The 25,154-nt window shown below is 41.7% G+C and overlaps 1 protein-coding gene across 1 annotated transcript in view; it reads left to right on the forward strand.

Annotated features, from left to right (window-relative positions):
- Window positions 1-25,154, forward strand: part of Rora (RAR related orphan receptor A) — a 726,629-nt gene that overhangs the window by 530,235 nt on the left and 171,240 nt on the right. Inside the window, exon 2 of the mRNA XM_035444448.1 lies at window positions 11,378-11,407. Within this exon, the coding sequence (XP_035300339.1) occupies window positions 11,378-11,407 (30 nt within the window). The remainder of the gene's footprint in view (window positions 1-11,377; window positions 11,408-25,154) is intronic.

The following is a 25,154-nucleotide window of genomic DNA, read 5'->3' on the forward strand; positions in this document are numbered from 1 at the left end:
ATAGATCATCAGGGGTCAAGAGCTGTCTGACCTCAGTGTCTAGGTCTCTGCTACCTGCATTCCAGAGCACTGCATAGAACATACTGAGTTATGCAGGGCTTGTGTTTTACGTGTAAAGTCTGGTTAGGATAACTATTAACCTGATCACACATCAATTTAGAGTCTATAGCATAGACCTCATGAAAGGAGCTATCTCTGTCATAGCCCTTTTTCTTCACAGCATACAGAGTTCCCTAGGAAAGGTCAAGAGTGCAATTAGCAGTTGCCATGGGAACTCATGGGTCTCACAAAGAGATACCTGCAATAATAAAAACAAAAGAAAACAAAACAATTTTAAATAAGTGTTCCCATTCATTATTTCATTTTATCCTCCCAATAGCCCTTTGAGATGGGTGTTTTCATAGTAACTTCCTTCTTATGATTAAAATTTTATTTATATAGCTTGATTATAGAAATTTTAGAAAATATAGACAAAGCAATGAAAAAGTAACCCATTATTTCCTTCCACTTACGGAAAACCACTCTCATTAATTTAGTGCACATATTTTCAATTTGTCTTTTTAATGTGCATGTTCTTTTTTGACAAAGATTAGTCTTTGGCATTTTCTTTTTCCCTTACTTCATGCTATTAGAACATCTTTCTCTGGTATTCATGTTTGTGATGTTAGAGGATCCCATAACATAGACTTACTCAACCTAAGTCATCGTCTTTGTTGACATTGATGTGGCTAATGCCTGATGTATCACTAAAATCAATGATGGTGTGATAGAAAGATCTGTGTGTGTCATGAACCAAAGATTAATCAATATGGCTACATTTCTTTGTGTTCACTTTTCTTGTCTTTTTTTTTTAAGAAGACCTCATTATAGTTTAGACTAGCCTCTAACTTGTGCTGAGATTGCTGGAATGTGTCACTGTGACTGGCTTAGTTGGTCTGTATTTCTAGTGGCAGAATTTTAGAATAAAAGAAATCAATCTTTTCCCTCCTCAGTTAGGGATGGGGAAACTAAGGCATAGAAGAGTTAGATGTTTGAACTAGAACTTCCCATCAAGTAATTGGCAAAGCTAAGAACTCCTCATTCAGATGGGGGAAAGAGTTTGCGCACCTAATCTGACAAATTCAAATTCATGAAAAAAAAAATACCCTGGAGCTGGAGAAATAACCCAGCTGTCGTTTTAGTTACTTTTCTATTGCTGTGAAGAGATACCATTTATAAGCATAAATTATAAAAGAAGGCATTTAATTTGGAGGTTCATGGTTGCAGAATGTTAGAGCCCATGACCACTATGCAGTAGGTATGGTGGCAAGTAGGCAGGCATGGGGCTAGAGCAGTAGCTGAGTATTTCTGTCTTGGTCAACAACCATAAAGCAGAGAGAGATAACTGGAAATGTCCTGGGCTTCTGAAACCTCAAAACCCACCCCCAGTGACACAAATAGTCACCAACAAGGCCACACCTCCAGTCCTTCTCAAGCAGTTCCACCAACTGGGAATAAAGTATTCAAACACATGAGCCTATAGCAGCCATTCTAATTCAAACCACCACAGAGACCGAGGTTTTGGCAGAGGACTAAAGTCCATTCCCAGCACCCACATTGGGCAGCTCACAAATGCCTGTAACTATAGCTCCTGAGGACCTGAGGATCCAATGCACTTTTCTGGCTTCCCTGAGTACCGGCATGAGTATGCAGGGGTATATACACACACACATTTTAAAATTTTTTAAATGTTAAATACCCTCCTTCTTTTCCTAAATTATTTCCCAGCAATGGACAATTCAAGCAGCTTGCCTAAAATCCTATAGTTAAACAGAGTGAACACTACAAACTGTTCACTTTATGACTGAATTCAATTTATGGCTGAATTATTGATGTTTTCATATGGTGTGTTTTATCATCTTTCTTCTTCAAAAATAGTTACCATGTTGACTTTTTTTATGTGTTTTGGAGTTGTAGGTTTGCTTGCTCATTTTGTTTATTTGTTTTTTAGACATGGTCTTTCTCTGTCCTTAGGCTAGCTAATGTCGGCATTTTTAAAAATTCTGTGTTCAATTCTTGCTTTCCAATATATTCTGGAATACTGAAGCCCTCTCCTTTTTTTTTGACTTGTCAGTAACTGCACTGGATCCTGATCTCTTCTCTCATCTATTCTGACTGTGGAGATCATTTCCTCCAAATTTAGAGCCAATTGGCCTTGTTTCTACCTTGTCAGATTCTCTTCTCTTTTTTTAGGCAGTTTGAGGTATAGCCAGCAATTGCTTGGTCTCCAGTTCCTACCATCAGCAGCAGACGCTGGTATGGGGGTCACGTTTCTTCCATCTTCACCTGCCTTGGCATGGTATGCAGACCAGGACCCATGCCCTGTGAGCTGTAGTTTAGCTTGCTTGTCTGTATAATGTATTGATGTGCAGTATCTGACTTCCTCCATAATGTTTGGGTTATCCTTATCTAACCAGTTCTGATAGCTGGTTATAAGGGGTCGAAACTCTAGCCTCCTGCTGACAGCATTCTGGTGAGTCAGCCACAAATGGCTCAAGTCTGTGCCTGCCTGTGACTGTCAAAGAGAAACAGATTTAAGAGATCCCAGAAGTCCCTAAAGTAAAGCATTTTCCAAAGGAAAAAAATGTATCATAAATTCTACTGTTAAATTAAAATGTAATTTATATGATAAAGCTTATCAATTATGGGAGGTGGAGAGATGGCTCGGTCAAAACAGCACTTGCCCAGCAAGTAAGAGGACCCAAGTTCTGATCCCCAGAACCCAGAACCCTCACAGGAAGCCAAGTGCAGAGCTGGCAGATAGGTCAGCAGGTAAATACATTTGCTGCTAAGCCTGACAAACTGAGTTCAGTCTTAAAGCCTGGTGAGAAATGGTCCTAGAAATGGCAGTATGGGGGCTGGAAGCAGAAGGGACCCCTGGTAGGATCTATTGGAAGCTCACAGGCCAACTAACCTGACCGACATGGTGAAGTTCCAGGTCTTCGAGGATCTCTCACTCAAACCTAAAATATAAAGTATTTGAAGATTAGATCCTAAGGTTGTCTCCTGATTCCCACATGTGTGATGTGTGTGTTCATGTACCCTCTCCCCACCACACACACACAAACTCACATCAGTTCCAGGTTACATGGGAAGCATTGATCGTTTCAGTTCATATCCCTGCCAAAAGCTCTGAGGTCAAATGTACACCAACTGAGTAAGACCTTCTGGATGGGTCCATTTCTCACATACAAACTGCATGAAAGTAAATCCTCCTTGATGAATAAAGATCTAATTATTATCACTATCTCCTGTGCTAATCATGCATTTGGTACAACCAGGAGAAACCACTCACCTCCAGCATGGACTTTTCATAATGAGTAGTCATTCCTCAGAGGAGTTTATAAGATTCACAGATTTCTTTCCCAGAGAGACCAATGGCCTGTGTGCCCTGGAATGTGACCTGCTTTGTCCTTTGGAACTCTTTTGTTAAAGATAGAGACAAGACTTGAAAGAAGGCATACCTCTGGTCTGCCTGACCAAAATTAAAAGATGCTTCTGGCCATAAATCAGGAAATCTGACCCAAAGACAGAAGATCTCTCTCTCTCTCTCTCTCTCTCTCTCTCTCTCTCTCTCTCTCTCTCTCTCTCTCTCCTCTCTCTCTCTCTCTCTCCCTCTCCCTCTCTCCCTCTCTCTCTCCCTTCCCCCCCTCTCTCTCTCTCACACACACACACACAAACACAACACACACAATATGTTTTAATTCAAAAACAGAAAAAAGAACTCCTCATTCCCACAACCATTTTCACACTAAAGTGGAATTGTTTTCATGGCTAAGAAAACACCTTGGTTGGTCGAAGAGTTGAAATATTCTTACCAAAACGGCTTACCCTAGGCTCTATCCTAACATGAAAGAAACTTCACATTAAAATATTATTAATGTTGATAATTAGTACTTCTAAATGATTTTAAGGGCTTTTTATGCAATTATAAAAAATTTGGTTGTCGCAACATTGCTAAATGCTTTGATGCCTTCTGCCTGATGCCCTTGGTCCCTGCAACCCTGACACGTAATTTATTCCTCTTTTGAGTGAACTCTAAGCATTAATGTCCATTAAGAATTTCTGAAACAAAGTCTAGAGATTACTTGGAGCACTTTCAGTTAAGATGTACTGATTATCATGTACTGATTAATAGTTCTTCTGTCCTAGACAAGGACAGCATTCTGTAACATAGTTTCTGTTTGGCCAGCCTCTTCCTGGGCTGTATCCTGATTTCCCTCATCTGTGTGCTTTTCTCCTTGACCATGTAGAACCCAGCAAGCTCAGTCTGCCAGCTCTAGATGGAGTGGGAGGGACAGAGGGGTTAGCACAAAGTAAGATCTTTTTCTTTGTGAAACAATTGTTGGCTATTCAAAATGGCGGGGGCAGGTGGATGGTGTGTCTTAGTTCTTAATGAATGTTCAATTGCTGCCTGTAGAATGTGGCTTTTTGAGGCTGGCTTCCTCCTTTCCTGAATCACAGTGAAGGAGGATTAAGGGGGAGTCTGCAGCCTCTGTAGTGTGTGGGTTGATAGGACACACCAGGCTAAGTGCTTCCAGCTTTGTTTGATGAAATTTGTCTAAGACCTCAGGCACTGGCTACCCAGATTAGACACCTGCTTAACAGCCGATCCCTGATGGGCATGCCTGCATCTGCCCAAGGGGCAGCCTTCTGTTTAGTACAGAATATATTCACACCCTGTATGTAATTAGAAACATCTTTAGCAGGAAACTGGCCCTGTGCACCGTGTCCCAGGTGAACCATCTTCAGTGGTTCCAAACACTCAGTGTTTACCACCACCCTCTTTTGCAGTTCAGAGGGTCAAACATGGGGCCTCATCCAAGCTCTGGTTGCCGAGCCACAACCCCGACCCTGTCCTCTTTTTATTAAGGACCCAGAGGCTGAAAGAAGTTAAGTCGTTTACTCAAGATGTCACGTTTTGACAACAAGTAAAACATATCCCTCCCATGTACTGAGGGAGACTCAATCCTGCACATGTCATTGAATCTGGGGCCACTGTTTTCTTATAATTAAAACCAGCAGTGTGCAAAGAGAAACTAGTGCAGTGTTGGACTTGGGCCATTTAAATCCTGGATTTTCACTCTGATTATCTCCTCTCTGCCACAGTCACCTGGAACATAGGAATGTGGGTGTGTTGGAAGAAGTAAGACTAAAAGAAAAGAGAATCGCTTTACTCCATGTTTAGGCATTGCTTGCTCTAGTGTGTTTGCTTATTTTGATATTTAACACAAAAGTAGCCGCAGTTAGGTACCCCTGACTTGGTGGTGTTGGATAATTGCAAGAGGACCAGAGATAGCACAAGGCTGAATGCTGACTAGGTGACAATGGAGTGTCCCCCCCTGAGCAAGCCCTTGCCCAGCATGTCAGGCCTCTGCAAATGTCCCTTTAGGAATTTGCCATTATGGGGTGGGGGGGGGGGGTTGGGGAGGAGATGCTGGCTCTTACAGAGCAAACACCTCTGTACCTAGACAACTGCCTTCAAGAAGCCCATCAGGGAAGTTAATTGGTCTAAGATTGGGCAAGATTGGAAATATCAGATTACATTCCTGAAGCACTCTCCTCCATGAGTTTAGAACTCTGAAATTTTTCTCCACTGATAAGCTTGACAGTGACAAATTTGTGGTATTTTCATGACATTTCCTTTGATTTACCTTGAAATGTGGTTGGCTAAATTGAGTCATGCAAGCTTATGATACTGGAAGCTGTACTTTGATTTTAGGGTATTGGTGGGATTTTTTTTTTCTCTTTGTTTTAAGGATTTAAGTCCCTAATTTGAAACTACAGCCCTGGGGCTTGGGAGAGGTTTCATGCAAGCAGGAGGACTTGGGTCCTATCTCCCAGAATCTGTACTTTAAAACAAACAAACAAACACAAGAGGCAAGGTGACACTTGCTTAGAATCTAAGCACTGAGGAGGCAAGGACAGGTAACTGGATCTCTGAAGCTCACTGGCCAGCCAGCCAAGCCACTAACTAGGCTTGAGTTCAAGGATGGTGAGAGACCCTGCCCAGGGGGGAAAAACGTGGAAGGTTCCTTGGGTGTCATCCAACTTAAACGCGCACACACACACACACACACACACACACACACACCTGGGGCATTTCCACATAGCAATTTAGAGTAATTGACAATATGACAAAAGTTCTGTGTTTATTCTATGTCTGTGTGTGAACATGTGAGTGTGCACAAATGACTCTAGGAAAAACATAAGGAGCCTAGGACCTTCCCCTTTTGCAAGCCCAGATAACTTTAAAAGATAGCCCCACGAGAAGTGCCTCTCTCACTGATGTAACCTCCTGTGAACATAGCCTTCTTTTCTCTTTGGTTTTTAAAGGAAAGAGAAAAATGTTCCAGGGGCTTGTCTTTGATTATGAATGCCTCTGATTTCCTCAAAACAGGTCCAACAGGACAGCCTGCTGCTTAGAAGAGATGGTTTGGTGCAGTAGTTTAGAGGCAGAGCAAGGAACTGTTCATCCAATAACAAGTCGGAGAATAGTTCCACTACTGTATTTTATACATAAGAAAACTAAGTCCAGACACACTGAGCAGGTAGCCCAGGCTGTCACTGAGGTCACTCTGGATTCAGGGTTGTGAAACTTTTGTGTTTGGAAGAGGAGTCATGCCACCATTCCCCACCCCTCCATAAAGTTTCTGTCTGCAGAGACCTTTGCTCTGCCTGTTTGTGAGACTCTGAGGCATGACCTTGGCTTTATTTTAATCATCTGCAAGTAAACAAAGCCCTTCACAGCAGCCAGGCCTTTGGTCATCCTTTGGAGGTGGTGATCAACATCCTTCACCTACCCCATCAGCTGTGAGTAGCTTCCCTGAACTGAACAGAGAAGAGAATCAACATGGTGTTTTTTCTACCAGAAAGTTCTCTTTGCCTCATGGAGCTTGCTTGTCTATCCCATGCTTTCTTCCAACCACAAACAATGGAAGTCATGGACCCTGAGTCAGTATCAAACACAGGGATGACAGGAAGGCAGCTGTTATTAGCTCTCAGTGGCATGTGATAATTCCATTTTGTTAAAATAGTACCGTGTGGCTCTCATTCTCTCCCTCTTTGATTGTCTGTTCCTCTTTCCCTCCCTCCTTCTCTCCCTCTCTCTCTTTCCTCTTTTCCTGCTCCTGTCCCAGGAGGCTGGTCTCCCCCGTCCCCTTTTCCCTTTTTACAATATAATAATAATAATAATAATAATAATAATAATAATAATAATAGTAAGTGTGTAAAGCTGGAGCGATAAGAGCATTGACTGTTCTTCCAGAGGACACTGGTTCAATTCCCAGCACCTACATAGTAGGTCACAGTCATTTTTAATTCTAGGTCTCAGGGATCTAATACCCTTTTTTGGCCTCTACAGGCACTACATGCACAGACATACATGCAGGCAAAATATATAAAATGAAAATATAAATTTTAAAGAATGATATATGGTTATTTATTCTTTACCAAAATGAATTAAATTTAATATCAGACTTCGCAGTTTATCAAAGCTCTGGTTTTGTTTGAATCATCACAGCAATGTTTTGAGTATTACAAAGATTATCTGTATTCTCCATGGAGAAATTCAGGTCCAGAGAGTGTTGATGATTTGCCCAAGATCTCTCAGCCAAAAGTCAGGAACAGGTGGGCTAGATCCAGCTCTTGTAAGAACGGCTTTGAAGAAACTTAATCTTCTAATCTTGGGTAAAATACATTCTTTACATTCTTAATACTAAATATTATCTTCTTTGGGGAAGTATAATTCTTCCAAGGATTCCTTCTGCTGCTGCTGCCCACCCTAGATTTAGATAAGAACTCCCCTGCCCCACCTCCAAGGTCTTTCCCCTTTCCTTAATAGGAAGGATTGGCATTGTGGGACTGTTGTGTGACCTTTGAGGATGAGCCCGGTTCTGAGAGAGGAAGACAAGAAACTAAATCTCCACAAACTTAAGAAAAGACTTTCCTGCCAGGAGACTAAAAAAAGGGCGGGAAGTAACAAAAGCAGAATGCCTAGCTGGCTGTCAGTGATACAAGGGAGATGGGAGCAAATGGAATCCCTGCAGAACGGTCCCTTTCTTCTAAATATTCTAGATTAAGTTTGCCTTCCAGTGGGTGAGACTGGAGTTTCTTTGTGTGTTTCACTGTCTCCCCCAAACCTTAGCTGGGGCTTGGTTTAAATAAGCTGAAGACAGGGTTTAAATACTCTTCCCATAGGCTTAAACCATTTACACAGCTCACTTCTAAGGACATATTTGAGAGCATAGACCTCCTGTTGACACACTTTTTAGAGGTCCTATCTACACCAAGGTCTTAAAGACTTGCCTTGGGCACATTTCTCATCAAGCATTAACTTCTGCAGAGAAATTTTAAATATGCTAATTAAGTTTCCCTGGGCTGTGGTTTCTGTGAAATACAGAAATCATCTTCTTTTTCCTTTTTTATGTCTGTAGAGTTGTAAATATAAAGTATCACAAGTCCCATAGAGAAAGAAGAGGGACAAGTTCAAGACATCTTCAGGGTCAAGATGATTATTTTTTTTTCCAAGTGAGGAGGACAAAGGGAGTTTTATAAATCTTCTAATTATTCCCTTGAATTTATCTTTCATGAGTTTACACTGTTGCTTTTGTTTGCCTTTTCTAGGGAAACAGAATTCTGTCTTCAAAATAGCTCCTTCGTAAAAACAACAAGAATCTACTATACCCAGTTAGAGTGCCAGAAATATGACTGGTGCTTTTAAAAAACATATTGCTTTTGAGAGGAAGTGTGGCTCTATGCTCTTCTCCCTTTGATTAGCTAGTATATCTTCATTGTAAAAGATAATGTAATATAGGATTACATTTATATAGATTGGAGTTGACAAATAGAATACACACTGCTCAGTAAAATGTAAATGTAAGAGAAAGAAGTTCATAGTGCAAGTTCTGGTGTTCTGTATTTTCTCTGCTACCTTTAGCAATCCCAACATTGGCATACCCTCCGCTGGCCTATATAGACTGTTAATTGGCAGTATCACAAAACTACAAGACCAAGAGTTTGAGCCATTTTGAAGACGAAGATATGCTTTCTCTCAAGAGACAGATGTGCTCCGTGCCTGCTACCGAAACCTCCCAACCTCCCGGATCAGGCAGCTTTCCTGGAAAGAGATTCAAAATCTATTATGAGTGTAATCATCATGAAAAAATTTGATGAGAACACGGTACCACGCTGAATAATAACTTTAAGTAGAAAACCCAACGCAGTGGGATTTTCATCAGGCCTTGGAGTGTCAGGAGAAAAAGAGTTCCACACTCAGCGAATATAGATAGGTCTGTTTGGGGTTGCATTCAATCCAATTGTGTGTGGGGGGCTGAATAATCAGGAGTGACAGCCTAGGCACTTTCTCTTCAAAGTGATTTTCCAGAAGGTGCCATTTCCTAAGGAGAGCATGCTTGCATCTCCAGTAATGCTGAAAAGGCACTAATGTGGCCATTTATTGGTGCTGGTGTCATGAGCTGGAGTCACAAATCATATTCAAGTTTTAAGAGCCACTCACTGCTGCTTTGGGGGGAGAGGGGCTTTCCTAGGATAAACGAGGCTTCTGAAACTTCTAGAACACTTCTGTAGTTCCCTTGGAAAGTCTCTCAGGGTCTTCACAGAAGGATCTCCCTTCACTTTGAAAAGCCAAAGTAAACACAATGAAAAACAACAGTCTCATTTTCCTCCATAAGAGGGCTGGGGGGGGCGGGTAAATTTGAATTGGGCTATGTAATTTCAGCTTCCTTAAATAAGGCCTTTGGAAAACTTCGGAGAAGCAAGTGTGTGATTTTGGTCTTGGCTCTCAACTTTGAAACTTTTTTCCCTTAATGCCTACCAAGGGTTTTCATAACAGATCTCCTCCCCGAACGACATGTTCCATAGTTAAGTAATAGGTCCAATGCTCCAGGGTGCCAAATTTTCCAGCTACTTTTACTTTCCAGGGGAGGGTTAAATAGTTCTCTTAATAACTTGAAAGAAAAAAATTCAAGGTTTACCACAGTTCTTAGTCACAAGTTAAATGTTTTCAACAGTATGATTGCTTTGAGTCAGTTTATGCCTGAGAATGTCTCCCTAGAAGGCTGAAGCATAAGAGCTGTTCAAAGCTTCCATACTGTGCAATGGAGCTAGAACTGCTTGCATTGAAGCTTATGGCCATCCTCTCTGTCGGGTGCCATTTGCCAGCTACTACTTAGTTCCACTTGTCACCTGTCACCCATCAATCATCTTGGGAACATCCAAGTTGCTGACTCATGCATCCTCTGTGTTCCCACCGTACACATCGATGCTATTTGTAGAGAGCAGGCTATCATTCCCCTATGCTTTAACAAATACAGACACATAAATAACATTGTCTCTTTGTGTGTGTGTGTGTGTGTGTGTGTGTGTGTGTGTGTGTGTGTGTGTGGTTGCATTTTTCTTCACCATAAAAAGCTATGCTTTGAGGGCATTGGTGGTGCACGCCTTTAATCCCAGCACACGGGAGGCAGAAGCAGATGGATCTCTGTGAGTTCAAGACCAGCCTGGTCTGCAAGAGCTAGTTCCAGGACAGCCTCCAAAGCCACAGAGAAACCCTGTCTCGAAAAACCAAAAAAAAAAAAAAAAAAAAAAAAGTAAGCAGGAAGGAATATTTTCACTAAAAAGAAACTCAAGATCAATGGCTGTGCCAAATTAATCCTTTGACATTGCTCTCTTGTGCCTTCTTTCTGCCTATTAACATGATTTCCCCCTCCCATATTGACAATGAAGCAATGAGCTTTTTCTCATCTTCTTCATGCTGTTTCACTACTGCCTGGGCCGTCGCCTTGTGTGTGAGTGCATGTGTATGCATGCCTGAGTGGGGGTGCTCACGTATGTGCAGGCCCATGTATATGCATGTGTATGTGGCGGTCAGAGGACAACCTCAGGTAGGGTTCCTCAGGCACACCCACTTTTATTTTGGAGATAGTTTCTCATTGGCTTGAAATTCACCAAATGAGCTAGCCTGGATGGATAGCAAGCTCCAGGAACGTGGTGCGCCTTCATCTGCCTCCTCAGCAATGGGATTACAAACATGCACCAATAAAACTAATTATTTTATAACATGGATTCTGGGGGATTGAACTCTTGTGTTTGCAAGACAAGCATGGTGCTGACTGAGCTATCAACCATGCAGTTAGTTCATAAGAGAGAGGGTAAGCTCCCTTTACAATTCGAGGCTTTGGAGTATGTCCTGTGATCAATCCCAGCTCTGTCACTGACTGAAGGTGACATGTTTCAAGCCCACACTGCATGACCTATGACCACAGAGACTCTCACAGAACCTCTCTTGACCTTTGTCTCTCTGTCTCTTCTCTTCCAGGGATCTCGGTGACGAAGAAGACACACACATGTAAGTAATGCATTTTGTTTCTGTCCCAAGTTTTCGGAAGAGTTGGAATTCGCATATGTCTGGCTGCTGTGGCCCTTCGAACATAAACCAATGTTTCCATGGTCAATAGTGGTCATATTTTCAACCTGTAGTGGTCGGATTTGGCACATCTCCACCTGTTTGTACTGAGTGTGTGTTGATGAGCAAGGTCAGGCATAAGCTGGTGAATTCTGGTGTTCCAAGCCACGAACCTATAGAGATGCCACAAAACCTAGCCAGGAGGATCAATTACTTACTGTTTGTCTCTTACTCTGGATCCTTCTTAGAAGAGTTTCAGAAAACCCTGATTTCTTTTAAGCTTCTCTCTCCTTTTCCTTGCCACTAGCTCACAGATGAGGTTGTTTTGTTCTTATGTCTGTGGAGCAGAGATACTGAGGGGGATAGAGGCGCTGTTGCACAACCATGGAATGGTCCGTGGGGGCCCCGGTAACTGGCATTGATAGTGTGGTGTGGAACTGTGTGCTGGGTCTATGCTCTGTATTCATCCCACTTCTCAGGGTCAATCGCCTTCATCAACTGCCTCACTCAGATTCCACCATAAACTTACCAACTCATGTCAGTGTAAGGTGCTGTGATATGTAATCGGAGCAGGGATGTTTGACTGAGCCTTGGACTTCAGGATGAAACACTGTACTGCTGATGCAAGCAGTCAACCTTCGCTGTAGCTGACCAGCATATTGTTTAGGCCTTTGAACGAATAGAGTCTTTAGAATTTGATGAGTATTTTAGACCACAGATACGTGCTACCTATGAGATATGTTTGGGCATCTTCCCAAGTCCAGCAGCATTGAATCTATTTTTGGCACGGCAGAGGAATGACAAGGATATAGCCCCACATTTTTCTTCATTCAACTTTTTACATTTTTTTTTAGTTCCACGTGAATCATTGAGGGGGGGGGAGCAATATCTATGTAACATCAAAATAGTTTCGCTTGTGCCTCAGTTGATTCTCAAACTCTGCTCTTGGGTTTGTCTGTCTGTCTTTCTGTATTTGTAGAAGAGAAAAATATAAGAAATTAAAATTTTTATTTTTTAAAGTAAAAGAAGTCTCTTGCAATGAGAAGCTGCCTGACATTTAGGGCCCAGTCTTGCATTTCCTCCATGTGGCTCTCATGGGTCTCCATGGAATGCTTGTTTGAAATACCATGAAAGTTCCAGCCCAAGCTAGGTGGTGTATGGTCAGGATGGCACCTCCACAGTTGCAGTCTCTGTGCCCCACCTCAATCAGGCTAGTCTGTGACCCTTAGTTTTTGGGGGTTGTTCTGTCGTTGTTCTTGTTGTTCTTGCTGTTGTCGGTGCATAATTGAGCTCATGCTGACTGAGAGATTGACAGCGCAGGCCACTGAAGTCCTCTGTATATCCGCAGGGCAGGCATGGTACAGAGAGCTTCCTTGCACAGCCTTGCCCATGAGCTCGTCCCTGGCCTGGAGGGACCCACTCTAGAGGTGGTAAGTAATCCAGTCTTTCTGCTAGCTCCGTCCTGGGCCTCTCCCAAGCAGGGGCTGCTGATTGTGCCTACTGTTTATGGTGGTTTGGGGTGTGGACCTCTGGCCACCTAGCCATATACAGAAAGCTACAGACAGTTTGTATTGTGGATTGGCTCTTAGATAAGCAGACCAAAGAACCCAGTTCAGCTCCATAGAAATGAAGATCATACCTCAATTGATGACATCACAGAAAGCAGAGGCCACAGTTGTTGGCATTGTATAGACAGTCCATCTATAAAGACATTCAAGATATTGCCATCACTGAAAATAACTTATGGGCCTATATAGAAGTTCATGGAGGGATTTAGGGGATAGCATAAGAGTGGTGACCAGTGAGGGGTGGGGAATTATACTTTAATATCAGGCAATTTAACCAGGTAGGCCTTTCGGCAAAAGCTTGGAGAATTTCATCTCTCTCAACCTTAAGAGTTATAGCCATAATGGTAGTTTCTTTCTAACCTTGAGAGTCACTCTGGTGTCCGACCTTCTGACACCATTACATGACATTGTCATCTACAGAGTTCACACTTGAAAAACCTCACAATTCAACTGAGCTATTATCATAATGTTTTAAGTAAGTTTGTGAGTTTGTATTGGGCCTCATTTATAGCGATCCTGGATTTCATGGGGCCTGCGAGTTACAGGTTAGATACCCTGGAAGACATCAAGCATGAAGTACCTGTAGAAAAACTCAAAGCTCACAAGTGTCTTGACTGAAAGATTGAGGTCAGATGATGTCAGGATGTTTTGGGAAGGGCAAGATGATATTTAACTTTTCTAAGTGGGGGAGATGCCCCAAAATAAAATATCCCCATGACAAGTTGGAAAGAATAGTGCTCAGGCAGTGAACACAGGATTATGAATGTCAGGAGAGATTTCACTCTTTGAGATGCATGAATGTGGAAGTCCTCTGTGCCTTGGAAACATAGATTGTTTTTGTCACCCAGCTTGACAGATAGCCCTTTATGTTTCTGATCTTAGCCTGGGTCTACAATGTATGCAGGAAAAGAAAATCAATCAGTTCTTTCTCTAATAGCCATCCCCCAAATGATTTCTTCCTTGAAAATGGAACCATCCTAATGTGCTTTGCGGGTTTTCTTTTTTCTTTTTTCAAGATGTTAAATTTCAGCTCCTCTTAACTCCTCTTGACATCTGTTCTTCAAGAAGTTTCTTCACTACCAGTGAAGTATATGAAGTCATTTCTGTACTGACTCAAAGTTTTCATTTTTAGCCAGGGTTCTGGAAACCTTGGTCAAGCCTTGACTATATAATAGTTGACAACTCAAGTCACCCTGAATTAGTGATTTCAATCTGAGCTTTCTAACTGCCCTTAAAACAAATTGTTCAGCTTACAAATTAATATGTATAGTTGCCAAATATATTATAAGACCAGTGTGTCATGTGCACCACTCTGAGTTGCAAGAACTATAAAGTGAACCTGAATAATTATGACACTCAGACTGTGTGAGCATACATGACATACACACATGTACACCATGGTTTGGGGCAAATTGAGCCATACATTTCATGAAAGGACATGAAATTACTAGCCTCCAGGAAGTCTCTGGGCATAGTCCTTAGAAAGCCAGGTTCTCCCAAGCACTGAAGGATGCCTAAATGTTTGACTGGCTGGCTCAGGGGGAGAAGTTAAAGCTCAGGGGTTTCTCATGCTAAGTCATCATGCCCAAATTGGTTAAGAAATTCTTGCATCTGTAATGTTTTTCAATTTTTGATAGGAAATGATGCTGTTAGGTTTCATGTTCGAATGTGAACATGAAAAAACATCTTTATTTGTGGGACAGGGACATTAGATCAATTTCACACTGTGGTGTGGAATTTCAATTTCATTTTCATGGTGATTACATAGCATACGGATCTGGTTAGACACTTGCAAGAGTGCTTGCACTTTGCGTGTTCAAGGGAGTGTTCTGGTTTCTTTTCCTGATGAAATAATACTGAGTGAATAAGATCAGTGTTTTTTTTCTTCTTCTTCTTCTTGGAATCAACTGCTATTTGGTTTTTTAATTGTCAAGGACAACTGGTCATTCACTCCTGACTTCTGAATCTAATTCTGCTTGGATAGTTCTGTATTTAATAAAATATTACACAAGGACAAATACTGAGCCAATAAACCTGAAATTCGAAGGGAGTTTCAAGAGATGGCTCAGTGGTTAAGAGCACTGGCTGCTCTGCTCTTCCAGAGGACCCAAGTTTGGTTCCCAGAATCCATACTATAACTCCAGCTCCAGGGAATCCAACACCCTCTTCTGGACTCCATGGATACCTGATTCACATGGCAGATACATACATAGAGAGAAACATACCCATTCACATACATGAGAATTTAAAAGAAAAAGAAAACTTGCAACAAACCATTCTTTCCAGCTGCTGTGAAGATTAACATCACAGAATTGTCACTAAATGGACACCAAAAAGCCACCATAAGGCAGGCCCAGAGGATATATAGAAGGCCCTGAGATTGTACCAATGATACCTGAGCACTGGCGTTTCTTTAGTTGTATTTCTTATTCTTTCCACCTAAGCCTGTCCTGCCTCTTTCATTTATACACAGAAAAATACAAATGTCCAGGAAGTATAGGTGACTCAATGGTGAGCAGTCAAAAAAGTGTGCCTTTTTAATCTCAAACTGATTTGTCAATTTTCCACACAACCTCCTCCCCCAATATCAACAGAAATATTATACCCAAATATTCCAAAAATATTTTAGTATTAACACAAATTGCTACTAGCAGATAAGTTAGTACATCTTTTTATGTTTGGTTGTAACAGGCTAACACCTAAAGTAAATAATTAAAGCACTGTATTATTTATAGATTCTGACTCTCGGCAGTCAAAATATTTTAGCACAAATATGAATATTACTTTTAGGTGCTATCTTTTATGTCCCTTTAAAAATGTTTATTGCAGTCATTTAAAATAGTACAAATTAATGTATTCACCTTTTCAATTTATCTATAGTTTATTATTTTATATGTTTGAGATGTTGAGTGTTTTGTCTGCATACATATACATATACATATACATATACATATACATATACATATACATATACATATATATATATATATATATGTATATATATATATATATATATACCACGTGTATGCCTCATGCCCATGATGGTCAGAAGATGGCTTCAGGTCCCCCAGGACTGCAGTTAACAGATGGTTGTAAGCTGCCGTATGTGTGCTGGGAATCCACTACTGGGTGCTCTAGGTCCTCTGCAAGAGCAACAATGCTCCTAATCACTGATACAACTCCCCAGCCCTGTGTTCCCTTTTTAATCCCCAGAGATGTGGCTTTGAATTTGACTTGAAGAATATGAGAGGCCTCAATCTTCTCTCCTTGGGTCTTTGTGAACCCCACAAAATAATCCCACCAATTTGTCACATTTGTTACTATCTACTCAGAAGAACCAAGAAGCAGAAAAGGCTTGTTTGCTAATTTGTTTTCCATTCCTGGAAGCCACTCTTTGATTGTAGATTCTCAACAACCTTGAACGTGAGGCTCACTCGCAGTCCAATAAAACCCAGGCACCACTCCTGCAAGACTACTGGAGGGTGCTTTGGTGAAAGAGTTTGTAGGTTACGTTGGCAACCCATTTGACTCACAGCAATTATAATTTCAAGTGCTGGCAGGGTCATTAGGACATTAAGACAGACATGAGCCTTCTTTTAGTGGGCCTCTATTCTCATCACTTGGCTCACTGACAAATAATCCAGAAAAGCCTTAAATTCATGCTCATAAAGTAACCGGAAGGTTCATTGCTAGAGCTATTAGCTATCCCAATATAAAGCTTGATGACAATGGGACGTGACCAAAATGCAAATGTTCATGCCTCACAGGGCTGCCTGCTCATGCTGGCAAGTCCTTTGCTCTCAAAGACTCCATAGAATGAGAGACAGAGGTGGGCTAAGACAAGGAGAGCAGGGGCATAGTCACAGGAAACAACTTAAGATGCAAATATCAGGTACACCTATTCCAGAAGATTCCACTCTGACCAGAAAGCAAGTTTAGCTGGCGTGTAGGAGAAAAGAAAAGAATTAGAGGTCTTCTATACAAGATTTGGATGCTGTGCTCCAAACATCTGGGAACAACCACGTAAATTCAGTTATTTCACCTGGGACCCTAGCAACTGTTCCTGGTGTTCATCTTCCTTTGTTCTCAGCCTGAACAATACCTACCTACTCCCTTCAAGAGTGATTAGGTGGAAGAAGCCAAGTGTCTGGCATAGAGTCTGGAAACGATTTCATTGTTTAGAGTTGGTCTGTGTGGCTACAGCTACACCCTCCTAAGCTGTTCTATGGCCCATCATGTTAAAAATAAATGGACTGTACTTGGCCCTGGGGGTTCGCCCAAGGCAGACAGTTTTCATAGTCTTAAAATCCAACTTCAGGGTGAGGACCTGTGAACTCCACAGAAAAGCTGAAAGTTCAGCATTTCCATCAGCTGTCAAAAGCTCTACACAGAGCTATACCCACTAAGTGTTTCCACCTAGGCCTCCTGATGCTCTTTTTTCTTTGTTAGTAGACTCCAGATTCATGAACTGACTTTAGAATAGAAGTTTTTTGTGTTCCTTCCCATCCAAGTTTGCCTTCTATTGCTTTGATAAACGCCATGACCCAAACAACTTAGGGAAGAAAGGGTGTGTTTGCTTACATGTCCCATTCACAGTCAACCATGATGGAAGTCAGGGAGGCATACCAAGGCAGGAATCTGGAGGCAGGATTTGTAGCAGAAGCCATGGAGAAAGGCTGCTTCTGACTTGCTCCCCATGGCTTGTTCAACTTACTTTTTTTGTATACTCTAGGACCAACTGTCCCAGAGAGGCATTGCCCACAATGGCCTGGTCCTTCCCACATCAATCACTAATCAAAAATGTGTCCCACAGACTTATCTATAAGCCAATCCATTGGAGGCATTTTCTCAATTAAAATTTTCCCTTCCTAGATGACCCTAGTTCATCTCACATTGACAAAAACTTAATAAGGACACTGTCTCATACATAACATAGGTTCCAAGGGTGTGGGGAGGTAGTAATTGACTCTTTAAAATTCTTCCAGAAAACAAAATTATCTGACCTATAAAATAATATGATTATTTTATGATTGATAGATTTATTACACAGTTAATAAGCTCTTCTTCGTGATTAGGCTGAACTCCAAGAAAGATCTGGGGACTGTGTTGGAAGCTATGTGGGCAGAGTGCTTTCCATGAAAGCACAAGAACACGTGTGTTAGAAAGAAAAGCAAACAAACAAAAAACACAGGTATGGCAATCACACCTATAGTCCTGGTGGAGGAAAGGCAGAGGCAGGAGGACCAAACTGATGATCTCCTGGTTTAATGAGAAACCCTGTCTCAAATAGTAAATGGGGAGAGGCCAAGGAAGATATGTGGTCTTGACCTTTGGCGTCCTCACATACATGCACACAGACCCACACAAATATGTACAGCAGATGTCTGTATGAAAGAGGAAATGGGGCAGGAGAGAAAGAGAGAGGCTAGTTATCTACTATAGAAGCCTTTGTTACCTTTGATTCAACAGTGAGAACAACACAACAGTGAAAGCAGAAGTGCCTACAGTTGTAGGCAATAGTGGTGTGTACCATGGACAAGGCACTGCCCAGACTCTATACATTGTGTTTAATGCTGGCTGTCATTATCTCCTCTCATCTTCTCATGAGCTCCATTGGCTTTCGCCCTTGCAACAAGTTTCAGATATGAAAATGTATCCAAAGAATGAATCACTTAGCTTAAAGGAGTCAAAAAACTTGTTTACTCGCCCAGCTGGTCATGGGCAGAGCCCAGACTCAGAAACAGATGAGACTGCCCGTTTCTGTGTATGGGAGAGCCACAATGGCATCTCTAGTGTGGGCAGTGGTTCATCCTTTGAACCATTTGGTGAGAGGCCTTTTTTAGAGTACTTTAAAAATCCTCATGTGTTTTGTCATGGCCATGGCTTTGTAATGTAGGCATTATACCATTCCTGCTTCAAAGATGGAAACTAAGACACATATACTAGCATGCCCCAAGGACATAGGATTTAAAGGCAAAGCGTTCTAAAATCAACTGGTTTCATTAGAGTGTTTCTCCCACTCTACAGCAGAAAAGAAAGCCAAGCACAATATAGTTATTGCTACAACTGTTTGAGGTTTTATTTTATTTTTTAGTCATTCTCTATTTTAGTTTTTCATTGTTATTATGTATGTGCATGCATGTGATGTCTGTGTGCAGGCATGTATGCCATGGCACGCATGTAGACATTGGAGTACAACTTTGTACAATCATTTCTCACCATCCACCTTTGAAGATCTGGAGTTTGAACCCAAGTTGTTAGACTATGAAACAATATCCTTTACCTGCTGAGCCATCTTGTAGGCCCCTGGGTTTGGTGCCATTGTTGTGGCATATATATATATATATATATATATATACACACATTGTGTTGATAGATAGGCTTTTCCACTTGAAGAATCGACTTATTTCAAGACAGAAGAATGTTATTCCTGCTGTATGGGAAAGTTCATCTAACTAAGATGATCTGCTGGCAACTATCCAGCTTTCCTACATTAAAAGGATCATGTATCATCTGTTTAACATCCTAACTTGATCCGTCAAAGATGCTGAACATTCAATATCGCTGTTCATACAACTAAGCTGATCCCATGATAGTAACAGCTCTTCTGAGGCTCCTATGCTTCTAGGATATCTAAAGCCCCAGCCACTAGCCATGTACATGGCTGATGGCATGAATTGATCTTCTGCCGAAGCAGAGCCTTTCATTGTGGTCAGTGCCTTGTATAGTATGCGTTTTTTGTTTTGTTTTGTTTTGTTTTATTTTGTTTCCAGTTCAATCTGATAGTTGGTGCTTACCATTCAATGACCAGATAGTGTGATTCAGCACACTGTGGTTTCCTTGAAGCCTAACCCAACCAAGCAAACAGGACTGCAAGACAGAATGCAGGGAGTGGACTGTATCTGAAAGATAAGCAGCTACAGGGTTGGGGAGATGGCTCACTGATTAAGAGCATTTGCTGCTCTTACAGAGGACTGGAGTTTGGTTTCCAAAAACCCATATTGAGCAACTCATATCTGCCTATAAGTCTAGCTCCAGGTGAGCAGATAGTTCCCCTCCTGGCCTCTGTGAACATCAACACACACACACACACACACACACACACACACACACACACACACACACACACACACACGGAGATTAAATCTTTTCTTTAAAGATAGCAACTAGATTTTTGCTGATGCTTAATCCTACCTGAATTTAGGGTTTGATCTGGGTGGTAATATCTGCAGGCCAGGAATGAAAATGCTGCAGAGGTAGAGATTCTGATGTGCTTGACATGTGAAGAATGCCTCCACTCTATATTAATGTAAACAATTACACTAAAACTTTACAGTAAGTTTTAATTACAATTGCTGCCTGTCTCTGCACATTGTTGCAACTAAGGTTTTATTCCCAAGCTGATTCCCCTCTTGCCTTTGACAGCCCAAGGTACCTACCTCCCAATGGAATGTTCTCTATTTGCTCAACTTCCATCTTTGGGCAAATGTTTCTCCTATATAGCAAAAATGGCTACTTTGTCTTTTATTGTGTTGACCACCTAAGCATTAATTATAGCTTTTAATGTCTTAGTCAACAGCTAACTGTAACTATTAAAAAGAAAGTTGAGCCAGGCATTGTGACACATACCTTTGGTCCAAGGACTTAGAGGGCTGAGAGAAGGAGACAGATTTTTAACAGTGTGAAGCAAACCTGGATGGGGTTATAGTTCCAGGCCAGGCCAGGGTGCCTAGTGAGACCCTGTCTCAAGCAAACAAACAACTGGTAAACAAATAAATAAATAAGCTATCAAATAAAGGTGCTAAAATGTGATAGATTGTGGTTTAGATTCAGTAAAGGACATTAATGGATATACCTTTCATTTTCAATTTTTACTTTGGGGATGAAAAGATTTTATGACAGAAAAATCCTGAAATTTAATAGCAGAACCTAAGGAAGGCTGGCAGGCTGCAGAGCAGGGGTAGGAAAGAGGCAGGTTTACTAGGTTTCCTAATCTGTGCCTAGAACTGCATGAGACCCCATGTAGAGTCCACCCATTCCCCTCCATGTCTAACAGCTTACTCTGCAGGAGAAAAACCACCTCCTTTTGAAGACTCTCTCTCTCTCTCTCTCTCTCTCTCTCTCTCTCTCTCTCTCTCTCTCTCTCTGTGTGTGTGTGTGTGTGTGTGTGTGTGTGTGTGTGTGTGTGTGTGTGTGTGTGTGTGTTGGATAACCTTGGTCCTTCTTCCTTAAGCACCACTTGCCTTGATTTTTTAAGACTATCTCATTAGCCTGGATTTTACCAAGTAGGCACGGTTGACTTGCCAGCAAGCTCCAGGGATTTGTGGGTCTCTGCCTCCCCAGCACTGGGAGCATATGCCACTATGTCTGGCTTTTTTATTTGACTTCTATGGATTGAGTTCGGGGCCTCATGTTTGTGAGGCCAGCACTTTAGTGATTGACTGTCTCCCTAGCACCTCTTGCTTCCCCACCACCCTGATTTGAGGGATTTTTTATAACAAAAGTACTGCAAGAAAATGCAGAACTGAGTTTGCATTTACATACTCTGTTTTAACATCTTGTGGGTTCAGCTCACTGGCGATGACCCAAGTTCTATCTAAAACCATGGCCATAGGCACGATCACTAGGTCAGTTGATGGCTCTGAGAACAATGTGGTGGACCCATGTGGTTGGAGTCAACTGTTACAAAAGAAGAGATGGACAATAGAAAGACATGGATGTTTCCTTTCTCTCATGGATGATGAGGAGCTCCAGAATGCATAGGGAAAATTTGAGACCTGGGAACATTGTTTTCCTGTCTTGTCACTTAGCATCATCTGAATCAGATGTTTTGTGTCTCATCTCCTTCTCTGAGCCCAGATAAAACCCCAATCCTTAGCTAGAAGCTCCTCTTCTGCCCATTCCTGTGACAGGCTATAGGGAGAGATGCTTCCTGGGCAGAAAGATTTCAACCTATGCAGATGGGGTGACTCCGACAGTAGAGAAAGTTGTTCCCTTTTGCTCTGTCTCCCCAGCTATAAGGTCTAATTGTAAGGCCAGTTCTTGCCATGTCATTAAAATCCGAGGCATGGAATGAGCCCTGAAGCTTAAAAAAATGCATATGCACTTTGAATTCCGTGGCTAATGGTTCTCCTTACTTGCTTTCATCCCAGGGCTAATTGGCCAGGGCTCCTGTGATACACCAGGAACCTGTGTCTCTCTAGCCCTTTTAACTCAGCTACAAATAGCTTGATAAAAATTTGAACCCCAAATTCCACATCTTGCTCACATCTTAGGTAGATGAAGGAAAATGCAGTTGGTTAGTCCCTTTTCATTACGAAGAATCTTTCCCTCAAACAACTGAAAAAATAGGGGAAACTACAGTCTTTTCTCACAGTAGGTATTTCTTCCTTTGCCTAAAATGGATTTCTATGGTTCCTCTTAACGAATAGAAAGGTCCCAGCAAGGTGTGTCCCCCAACTCTTCCTTTAGGCATCACCAAGTATATTGAGTTCATTTATTGGTCGCCCTTACATCATGTCTTTTTGTGTTGACAAAACTGAAAATCCATTTCCCCTCCCCACCAAGTTGGGGCATTGTCATAGCGGATTGCTATCCGTCTATGCTGTACTTAGACGGGATAACACCAGCGCCCCTAGAGATGAGGTGAAAACTAAACTCTGTCCCCCGAGGCCAATGAAATAGCTGTTTGGTCCCTTGTGTGAAACTTCCTAATAACTTAAGTGGGCAGCCTGTGGGTCCCTGGAGGGCTTCTCCACAAGAGCGTTCCCTCTCTTTGTTAAGATTGCTTATTAAAAATGATTTTATAATGAAGTTGCCTCAAATAGCAGTTCTTTTCCTGGTTGTCCTTGAAGCGGTAGCAAAGAACCTAGAGACAACTGTCTAGGGTTTTCCTCCTTGTTAAAACTTCCCTGTTACCACGGGCACTCTTGATTTTTAAGGAGACAAAGTCTAACCGACATGAGTCCCTATCCACTTGATTATGTCCCTTAACACACTGTGCAAGGCATTATTGGTACCTTAGCTTGTCGGGCAGGCTCGGGAATCGAATTGATCTCTGCCAATTGAGGACATGTTAGTCTGCCTGGAAACCAGACTGTCAGAAGTCCCCAGGAGAGCAGAGTGGCTAAGAGATGCTGCTGTCAATCCAGCCCCAACTCAACCAAAACAGTGATTTCTGGTGATCTTGTCTCTTTGGTCTCTGATTTCTCCTATTAACTGACCACTTTCCTGCCATAAGGGATAATCATAAAGAAGATTCAAGTAATAATAAAGATGAGGTGGGACGGGTACAGGTTTATAATCCCAGCCCTGGGGAGAAAGAAACAGGGGACCCCTGGGGCTCCCTGGCTAACCAGCCTATCCTACTTGATAGGTTTCAAGTAATGCCTAATGAATGAACGATGCCTAAGGTTGACTTCTGACTACTACATATATGAATACATATGCAGCTGCAGACCTGGGAATATGCATGCATACATACATTCATACATACATACATACATACATACATACACATGCTTATAAAAATTGTATCATACTCCATGTTGGCTACACTGTAAACATTTCTAACTTCTTTATATACATAGCAGTTAGGAGATAAACAGGATCTGGGGTGTTTACATTGTCCATCAGCCTGTCTTTTGTCTGTTCTCTAGTTTATGTAACATAAAGAATGATGAAGCAGTTGTCTGCAGGGTTCACCACTGCCTCTGACATGGCATCCCAGTGGCCAGCATTCTCAACAAGCAGCACAAGAAAGCAAAAGCCATAAAAAGTTGTTAGTGACAGACTCGGCCTGAAACATTCTCCTCATGGTAGGCTTGTCAGACAGTAAATCTATAGGGTGTTGAGATGTGGCTGGCAGTGTTCATGCTGGAGAACACCAAAGCGAGAGGCACCCATGTACATCTTCCAACTGCAGGGATCAGTCCTGTCTGATTATGCTCAGAATGAGTGTGTGTGAGGAATGGGCCTCAGGTAACTTCATCAGTGTAGTAAACATTTTACTCTCCAAGAATGCCAGAACGCCATATTAGGAACCCCAGATACACACAATACAATTAATTTTGCAAGGAGAAAGAAATGAACACAAATTGACTTAATTGTCTTCTCTGAGACCAGAAACTTTTAAAACATCCTTACATTTAGCAATTGCTGCTTCCGTCTCCCGAGTGAAGATAAGCAAGAAGGAAGGGGGGAAATTGTTCTGGCTAGGCATGCTGGCACATGCCTTTCATTATACACGTGAGGGGGCAGAGACCGGTGTATCTCTGTAAGTTCAAGGCCATCAGGGTCTACGTAGTGAGCTCCAGACCAACCAAGTCTATATAGTGATACCATGTCACAAAACAAACACAAAGGTATGCAACAATGTCTCTACAAGTATCCTGTGGTATGCTCATGTGCAAATGTAGAAAAACAAGGGGGGGAACAAAAGAAGATTAGAATATATGTGTGTTATTAGAAATAAGTGTGTTTGTGTGCGTATATCTTCATACACAATCAACTTTATGACGGGACCCTCTGCCCATACATTTAGAACAAATAGTAAGAGCTTTGTCACTTTGAGAAACAATGGGCCTATTACTTGAAACAGCGTTTTCAAATTTACATGTTCTTACTGTGGATAGGAATGCTACCGCCCAAAGACTCTGTAGCCTTAGTCTTAGAGCTCATTGCTTTGAAGTGTTCAGTGTCACCATAGTGAAGTCACAGTCTCATCCTGAGGTTCCAAAGATCCTAAAAAATCCTTCTCGGGGAACTGGGATTGTCATGTCATTCAGTCTTGTTTTTGTAATTCAAATATATTTTAAAAACTGGAAAAAAAAAGATGAACTGTGCTATTACAATTATTATTCTAGGGGAAGGGAGTGACCTCTTAAGCATGTTTTTTTTTTTTTTTTTTTTTTTTTTTATCATTGGTGAGAAGTTTCAAGTGACAAAGTGATCTGATTTGCAAGATAAAGCAACATGCTCATTCCCATCACTACCTGTGTTTCTGTGAAGGAGGAAGCTTCCTATTAGAGAGTTGGCTGGCCTTTCCAAGAATGGGAGGTAGAGTATTCTGTCAAGGGAAATTGTCTATCTTTGTCTGGTCTGTAGAGGAAAAAGCGATCCAA

Source organism: Cricetulus griseus, chromosome 4 (assembly GCF_003668045.3).
Source record: "Cricetulus griseus strain 17A/GY chromosome 4, alternate assembly CriGri-PICRH-1.0, whole genome shotgun sequence".
Classification (NCBI taxonomy): domain Eukaryota; kingdom Metazoa; phylum Chordata; class Mammalia; order Rodentia; family Cricetidae; genus Cricetulus; species Cricetulus griseus.